The sequence below is a fragment of the Clarias gariepinus genome, chromosome 2, assembly GCF_024256425.1.
Source record: "Clarias gariepinus isolate MV-2021 ecotype Netherlands chromosome 2, CGAR_prim_01v2, whole genome shotgun sequence".
Taxonomy (NCBI): domain Eukaryota; kingdom Metazoa; phylum Chordata; class Actinopteri; order Siluriformes; family Clariidae; genus Clarias; species Clarias gariepinus.
This window is the reverse complement of record NC_071101.1, coordinates 38406604-38415369: the sequence shown is the minus strand read 5'-3', so window position 1 is coordinate 38415369 and position 8766 is coordinate 38406604. Positions and strand designations below refer to the sequence as shown.

The 8766-nt window shown below is 41.8% G+C and overlaps 1 protein-coding gene across 1 annotated transcript; it reads right to left on the bottom strand.

The window, feature by feature from the left end:
* Positions 1-6142: 6142 nt before the first annotated feature.
* kcnf1a (potassium voltage-gated channel, subfamily F, member 1a) lies at positions 6143-8475 on the bottom strand. The gene has a single exon (XM_053488733.1). The coding sequence runs from the start codon at positions 8381-8383 to the stop codon at positions 6941-6943; it is 1443 nt and encodes a 480-aa protein (XP_053344708.1). The 5' UTR covers positions 8384-8475; the 3' UTR covers positions 6143-6940.
* Between the last annotated feature and the right edge of the window lie 291 nt (positions 8476-8766).

The following is an 8766-nucleotide window of genomic DNA, read 5'->3' as shown; positions in this document are numbered from 1 at the left end:
TAATCTCTATATAATTACCTAATATAAATCCTGTACAGAGAGTAATGCAAAAGTGGTCATAATTTTTTTTATATAGGTCATTCAAATATTGGGAGAATAACTCTCTCTATACAAAAATTCTACTCAAAATAGTTCTCCATTACAAGCCATGCACTTGCATCATCAATGAACCTAACTCTCAAATCCTCGTTGAAAATCCCCTTTGTGCCTGTTAATGGTGTCCCACTGTGCTACAGAATGTTGACAGATATAAAACCATCGGCAAGAGCAATGTGTACAGATGGATAAAGAAGTCTAAAGATGGGGAAACCCAGCACTGAAGACAAATCTAAGATTTGATTCGATCACTTTTAGGTTTGATTACAGCACACACCATGGCGGCCAGTTCATATATGAAAATTATTTCTTATGCTCCCAGAACCACTCTTTCTCAGAGTCCTGGAAAATGTCTGTGCCATCAGGGAAGAAAAACTTTACTGGTATGATAAACTGGTCATTTATTTTATTGCCACATATCATTGCGGAGCCTAGACCTGACCAATTGAAGCAACCCTAGATCATAACACTGTACCCAGAGTTACCATAATTAACCCACTTCCAGTCATTTCAAATCTCCTTGGATGTTTTCTTTGCTTGATGCAGCGCAATAATTTGACCCTTCTGAAATGGTGCTCTGAAGCTCAGTTTGATCTGATCCTAATTTTTTAGACAGCAATCCATGATCTATTATATAAATGAGCGCAAAATGGCCTACTGTGTGCAAACTTGTGATCTTGTATATGTTACCAACTAACCAAACAAAGTGTCTAACTTAAAATAATACATTAAATTGTTTTAGACTGACACCGACAATTAATAATAAATAAATATTCACAGTATGGCGTTAGCCAAAGTTGTCAAACCTGCACTTGTTTAAAAAACACGTGTTTAACTCACACATCCATGCTTTAGGGCCTCGCGTGTCACACTTGTAGATCATAGATAAATTTGCACAATTGTCAGAAAAAGACAGAGAATTTACCAAAACTTAAAGAGTAAAAACTCTCTTAATCTCCTTGCATGGGAGATGTGGCAATAACTCCCAGCCACATTCCTTTAATGTGCAAGCGATGTTTGGGGATGAATGTTTGTAAATGACATATGTGTCTTTTCCGCATGTTGATGGCAAGTTTTCCTCCCATTTTTAAGCATCATGTGTTTCACTCACTAAAAGTTTATTGGAACGACTGCATTGACTGAGCTCTGAGCCACCGCAGCTGGGATCGTCCTTTAAGGTCATACAGTCTTATTCGATAAATGCGTCATCGATGTACTCTGCTTGCAGTCTTTTATAAATGTTATTTTGTTTTACACCTTCATTCAGGAGAATTTTCATCAAGTTTGACTTGAAGTGCTTTTATAAAAGCCACCTACTGTATTTATTGATTTGATTTTAGAAATTGTGTATTTTTGACTTTTCTTACACTGAACCGGATATTCTCTCACTCTTCTTACAAATTTTTCTCCCATTTTTTTCCCATTAGGCAAAAATATACTGACTGTTCTCACTTCACATCTACTAATCACCACTACAACAAGGCTATGCTCTAGGGTTAAAAAATAACCCAACCATAACCCAGCTGCCTGGTCACTATTGAACAGAACACGCACTGGGTTGTTTTGACCCAAGTGCTGGGTTTAACCATTAAACCCAGAATTCTGGGTTGTTCATCTGACCCAACACTCTAGCTGGGTTAATTTTATTTGACCCAACCAGTGGGTAAAATTACGCTTTACCCAGCATAAACAAACAACCCAACAATGTGTTCCCATACACGACCCAGAATTTTTTGAGTGTAAAGACGTCTAACAGAAATAAGAAAAATACAAGAGCAACCAATCACTCACACACTAATGTCTATGTGTTTCAGGCATTTCTCATAGTTTTCATGGTGAAGTATTGACAAGAAACTAAGACATATGATTAAGCCTCTTTTATGGACTGTTGCTATACCACAGTACAGTGTGTATATTGTAAAACAGAAGACATATAGGAGTTCGAGGTGAGCAGGAGAGAGAGAGGTAGACATCTCCGCCTGTTTACAGACAAGCCGCATGCAGACAAGCAGGAGAGAGAGAGAGAACAGCAATCTTCTTTTTATAAACACTTCCTGGCTTTTTTCCCTCCTCTCTCCATGGTTGGTAAAGGTCGGTCTTGATTAGTGTTATTATTATTTCCTCCTGTATTTAACCACAGGCTTAGTCAGCCACTTCAAGGAGGGAAAAGCAGAGAAAATGGAGCGAAAATACATATCTTCTCACCTGTAATAAGGAAAATGTGCTTGTTTCAACACTGCTTCTTAGCATTTTTTTTTTCTTCCCAGCACTGCAGTCTGTAACCTTTGCCATTCTCTCCCTCTCTCGTCTCTCAGGAAACTGACAGAAGGTAGACGGGCTCATAAATGCCGTCATTATCCGCCAACTCACTCTTTTCAATTAGTGCGGGCTGCCATTGTCTCGGCGCGCGTTCACGTTCGCGCGCGCGTCCTAGCCTGTTCATTAGGCCTTAATGCTGCAGCCAGTGCGGAGGCGCTCCTGATTGACACCTGTTGGTGCGAAATTCATGTCTGCTCACAACTGACAGCTAAAGCACATTTCGCATGACTAAGAGACCTGTTTGAAAGCATTCTCGCACAGCAACGCGCCTAGTGCTGAATTACAGGGTTCATTTATGTCGAGCTGAACTTAGGCCTGCGCAAGCTGTTCGGCAGTGGGAAACTAAATGTGCACAGGGCATCAAGTCTCACTTGCAGAACTTTTATCAAAAGTCCAAGAAGGAAAAGGGTTCACTGGCTTAAAGGAGAACGTGACGGAAAAATACAGTCCGTCCGTCTGTCTCTCTCTCTCTATCACCTGCTCATCTGTAAACGCTTCCCAAAGTATGCATTTTTAAGATAAACCAATTATCATCATCTAGCCAATTATCATCATCTCTCTACTGATCATGCCATAACTCATAACAACCATGTGCTATATCTGGATTGTATTTTGGAATGGTTAACATTGCTGGAAAATGATGAGGGACAAATTAAGCATGAACTGCATCCCTTATTATTTACATTTTCCCTAATAAGTAATAAATCTCAGCATAACTGTGCCAGCTTTGTTCCAACATACTGTATTAGCACCAGAAACGTATATGTCACAAATGTAAAAATAAATAAATAATTAAATAATTTAAAAAAACATTAATTTAAAGAATGTTCCTCTCACAGAAAAAGGTATCATGTTAAAGCAAGCTGCATTATGATGTGTTCTTGTTGCAAGTAAAAGGGCTGCTTAAGGAGGAAGGATATTAACCCCACACCAGCAGTCATGGCAGACCAGCAGTGTATAATGTCTGAGTGTAAACGTATAGAATGTATGAGGCACATATGATTTCTGTTTAGAAATAGTGCAACTGTTAACATTTGCCAGTACAGTGCAACAATGAATTGTTCTCCAAAATTTATATCAGTCACATTTATATAAAATATACATTGACCAGCCAAAACATTAATACCAATTAAATTTAATATATTAAAATTGATTATCAATTATAAACCAGTAAACTGGTGATAGGATCATGAGCACCCAAGGCTTGTCCATGCCTGCTATGCTTGGGGTGGAGCAGACAAAGACTCCAAGACCACCAATCTCACAATCTCACCAAACTCAAAATTCTCCAAACCCCAACCTAATCAACAACCCATGGGTGCCCTGGACAAACATGTCCAATATTCAGAGGTCAACACCCTGCAACCCACGGGACCCAAAGGATCAACTTCCAATGTCCCAGAGCCAGACACCACAACGCACCCACCAAAGGTTTTGTGGAATCATAGTAATGTTATGGTGGATAGGTATATAAAGGTAAGTTAGATACTGTATAACAGTTATTTCCTTGCTTTTGTACTTGTGCATGTATTATGAAGTACGGTTCAAGCCCTTCTTCAGCTTGCAGTATTTGTGGTGTTTTGTAAGTGTTTATTCACTGATCTAACTCCGTTATTGCTATAAACTTTTCGAAATAGAGAAGAGAGACTGATCTGATGCCACGCTGGATCTTAATTAGAAAGTTAGGGCTCAAGCCCCAGGACTACAAAGCTGGGACATCAAGCAAACCTCTTCACTCTATTTATCATTGTTGGCGCTATGGTCTCCAATCAGTTTCCTAACAAGCTGAGATATGTTGGAAAAAAAATATTTCACTATGCTGACCTGTTCAAATGCACTTTCTTTAAAATGCAAAAATGTCAGGTAATTAAGAAAACTACCACAATTTCTGTGGCGTTTACTGGTTGTTTCTACTGGTTGGTAGAAAATGCAAGATGCAACCTCCCCTCAAATGCAGCATTACACTTCTGATAAAGAGCACAACCATTGTAAGTTTAATAAAAGAAACAAAAAGACAAGGAAAATATTTTAAAACTGAGTTTCTGTTTCTTCGCACGTTCTGTTAATAATGAAAAAAAAGTTGGGCGACACAGTTCGAAAGGGAACCAATGTTAAGAGTGAATATACTGTATGAGCTGCTATAAACTCCCTGTCAGTTCAAAACAGTCTGTTCATTCCGTCTGATCTTTTTCATCAACGGTGTGTTTTGGCCTGTCTCTGATTTCTGCATCATTCTCTGTAAAATCTACGGATTGCTGTCGGTGAAAATTAGAAGAGATTAGACATTTCTCGAACAACTCAAACCAGCCCATCCAACACATTTCACGATTAAAATTGCAGAGATTAGACTTGTTTTTCATTTGATGTGAACATTAACAAAAGCTCTTAACATGTACCTGCATGATTATAGGCGAGTGCTCCTGCTGAATGATTGACAGAATTAACTGCATACATGAGCAGGTGTGCAATTGCCTGTTAAAAAAAAAAACAGTTTTTTTTTCCAAAACAAATTTTAAAGTAAAATTATTTACAATCGCACTATTCAGTCTCAGCCAGATGGGGGCGGGTTCCCTTTTGAGTCTGGTTCTTTTAAGGTTTCTTCCCCATGATGGGAGTGGCAAGTAGCTTTAAAACTTAATTTTTTTTGTTTTTTGTTTCCTGACAGTGTAGGTTAGTATGGGAATGACAGCAGGTTCGATGCCACTCAAATCCTACAAAATTTGGGAAATTGTATGCTGGATCTATTTGCAGAGACCGACAGAGTCGGGGCGTCTGATCAACTGTGTAACCCAATCCTGAACCATGTAGACTTCAAACAGAAGAAGGGATTTGTTCTGAGCGTTCAATGCATGACGCATGTTCTTCTTTTAGATCATGGTTTTAAGTGAGCAGTGGGTTTTATCTACTGAAGTATGTGGGTCTGCTGTGTGTCTGGCTGAATGAAGAGTGTAAAAAAAGGTCTGTGGAGTGCAAACTTATGCATGCAAATGTCTTAATGAATACTTTAATCACAAACAGTGTTTGCTTTAAGTGTGTGTGTGTGTGTGTGTGTGTGTGTGTGTGTGTGTGTGTGTGTGAGTGTGTGGTAGGAGACTGAGGGGGTGTGGGCTGATTGTAGGCTATTAAGAGTGTCTGCTCATCTGTCCACCCACGTGCCAGCTCAGTGCCATATCTCAGACTCCAGGCATGACTACACAAAGCAAACACACAATGAAGTACAGACGCACACACACAAACAGACACACTAATGCTGAATGCACATCCATACCATACAAACAAAGTCCAACATGCATCACCATAACCTGAACCATTTGCTTTATTCAACACACACATGCACACAAACACACACACACACACGCCTCCTCTTCCGCTCTTGTCTCACTGTACATGACAAATGGCTCACATACTGAGACACTCAAAGCATTGCTGCAAAATGTAAACCCCCTCTCTCTCACAGCGCATGCATGGGTCATACATCTTAATGGCCATAAAAGCCAGCATTTAGATTCACACAGGCAGGGAAGATGCCTTAAATACATTTAAACCCATACAGAATACATTCCGCATGTAAGCAAATTCTATTCTTTCTGATAGATTTTTAGCAAATTGCATTTTACCATCTATAAACTACTCCTTGGATGATTGAAATCATTAAAATGCTTAGCTATAGGTCAAAAAGTGAGCAAATGCTGAATAAAAAAAATCAATGCTTTTTGCCCCCAAGGAGAGTGAATGGTCAACGATGACGAAGTGCATTAAACAAAAAAATTTAACAAACTAACACACTTGATGAATCATTCCTTAAAAAGTTTTATACTTAAGACATTTTAATTATTTGTTTAATATTTAGGGTTAAGCATACATGCTTTTTTAGAAATTCACAAGCTGGCAGGTGTCTAAACAGATACAGTAAGTTACCAAAAAAAAAAGGCAGCATATAAACCTTATTCATTTATATACACATTATTCTATGGTTATACATTCAGGATTTTTTGTTAGTTCTTTTGTAGTGTTTAAAACTAAAACTGAAAAGCACCAGGAATACTGGGAAATTTGAATGCGTACAGTATGTAATCAATGGATTTCCCCCTGTTTTCAGTTCCAGTGTTGTAACACTACAAAAAGGGGGAAAAAGCTCAAGCAGGTGAGTACTTTTGTAAGTAAAAGCACTTACATTAAAACAGATTGTCTTGCACTTTGAAGTGTTGGATACCTCACACAGCTTAACGTAAAGAAATGATCAATTCTGTTGTAAAACAGCTCAATAAATATCAGATTAATATGCTATTTTGTTGAACGGTATTTAACACTGTAAAGCTGTTAATCAAACACAACATTTATCCTCGACTGATAAACATGTAAAAGTAAAGTTTGGCTTGGTTTCATCAGTATAAGGAAAATCAGCTTTATTTCCATGCAAGCAGTGATTTATAAGTCATAGCCTATAAAATAACATTGTGGTCCAAATGATCCATGAATGAGTTGATATATTTCAGTGTCAAAATAGAATGCTGCAGTCTCTCCACTAGTCATCTCTTTTTGGGCATTTCTGAGCCGTTGTGTCCTGTCCAGTGTCCTCTAGTAGCGGAATGTGGCCATCACTTTGTGAAGTAAGATTGGCACTGTCACATGCCACTCGATCGCCCATCGACAGACTTGACTTCTGGATTTCCAAAGCAGCAGGCTCTCCTTCCTTGGAACGCAGCGCCATGAGCTCTATCTCATGCTTCGCGGCAGTTTCGAGCACACGTTGCTTGCTGTAAAAGATGACAAAGTTGTTGATGATGGGGTGTATGGGCAGTGCAATGGCGATGACACCACACAGGAAGCTGACGGCGGCATTGCACCGGCCCAGTGTGGTCTTGGGGTAGATATCACCATAGCCCACTGTGGTCATAGTAATTATGGCCCACCAGAAGGACTGCGGGATGCTGGTGAACATGGTCTCCGGGTGGCTCTGCTCCAACGTGTAGCCGAGTGCAGAGAACAAGAAGATGCCTATGCCCATGTACATGAGCAGCAGGCCGAGCTCCTTGCAGCTACTCCTGAGCGCGTAGGTGAGAGTCTGAAGGCCTGAAGAGTGGCGCGCCAGCTTAAGCACGCGTGCCACGCGCATGACGCGCAGTGCCTGCACGGCCTGCTGCACGGTGCCCAGCTGCATCACAGCAGTGCCAAGGTATGACAGCACCAGAAGCACGTAGAAAGGCGCAATCGCTAATAAGTCTACCACGTTCATAAAGGAGAAGGCGAAATGCAACTTGCTGGGCGCCGCAGCTAACCGGAGCACATACTCCAGAGTGAACCAAACGATGCAGGCTGTCTCTATAGCTTCCAGACTGGGATTCTCGATTCGATTTCCATCAACGTCCTGCTCATGCAGCTCAGGGACGGTGCCCACACACATCACCACAGACGAAAGGAGCACGAACATGAAGGAAAGGAGCGCAACGGTGCGTGCACCCCAGGACGACTCGGGTTTCTCCATGAGCCTCCACAGGAACGCCCTGCACCTTCCACTGGCAGGGCTTCCTTCCATGTCGTCCAGAATGGTGCGGACCTTCTCGGCGATCTCAGACAGCTCTTCCTCTGCCTCCTTCAGGTTGCTCTTGCAGCAGTCGTCCAGCAGGTCCATGTCCACTCCCCAGAACTCCATCTCCTTGCTGAAGCGCACCGGGCACGTGCCCTTGGCCATGTGCACCTCGCCGTACTGATAGACCTCGGCGATGCACCGGAACGCGTCCGGGTCGCGGTCGAAGAAGAACTCGTGCGTCGCGGCGTCGTAGTCGTCGCAGAATCGCGACAGGTCGCACGAGCTCTCGGCGGCGCGCTCGGCGAGGTGCGCGAGGCGCGTGGCGGGGAAGCGCTCGAGCAGGCTGGCGCACAGGACGTGTCTCGAGCCGCCCACGTTCACCGCGACCTCCGCGTCTTCGCTCGCCTCCGACCGCGTCCGCTTCGGCGTCGTCCACATCACGGCAACAGCAAGAAAAGTCTGTTCTAGTTCGAAACAAGTCGAGTTTCACGCATCTGGAACGGCGGGAAAAAAAAACTGACAGATTATAAAACACTACTGTAGAGGAGGAAGGAGTGGAGGTGCAGCATCACGAGCTCGCGCAGCGCAAAGGCGGAGTGCACAGTATTCCCGCCGAAGTGTTCAGTTCAGTGAGGTGGAGAGGAGTAGTGTCACACACACACACACACACATTGAAAGAGAGAGAGAGTGATGCAAGAGTAAGAATCATGAGCCTTGGATTTGGACAGAAAAACATATTTTCGATTTTTTTTAAAGATCAATTTATTGTTTCCCTGAATCATTTTGTAATGCAATAACTTTTTGCTTGTATATATATATTT

Coding starts and splice junctions, on each gene's coding strand:
- kcnf1a (XM_053488733.1), bottom strand. CDS start 8,383: ATGTGGACGACGCCGAAGCGGACGCGGTCGGAGGCGAGCGAAGACGCG.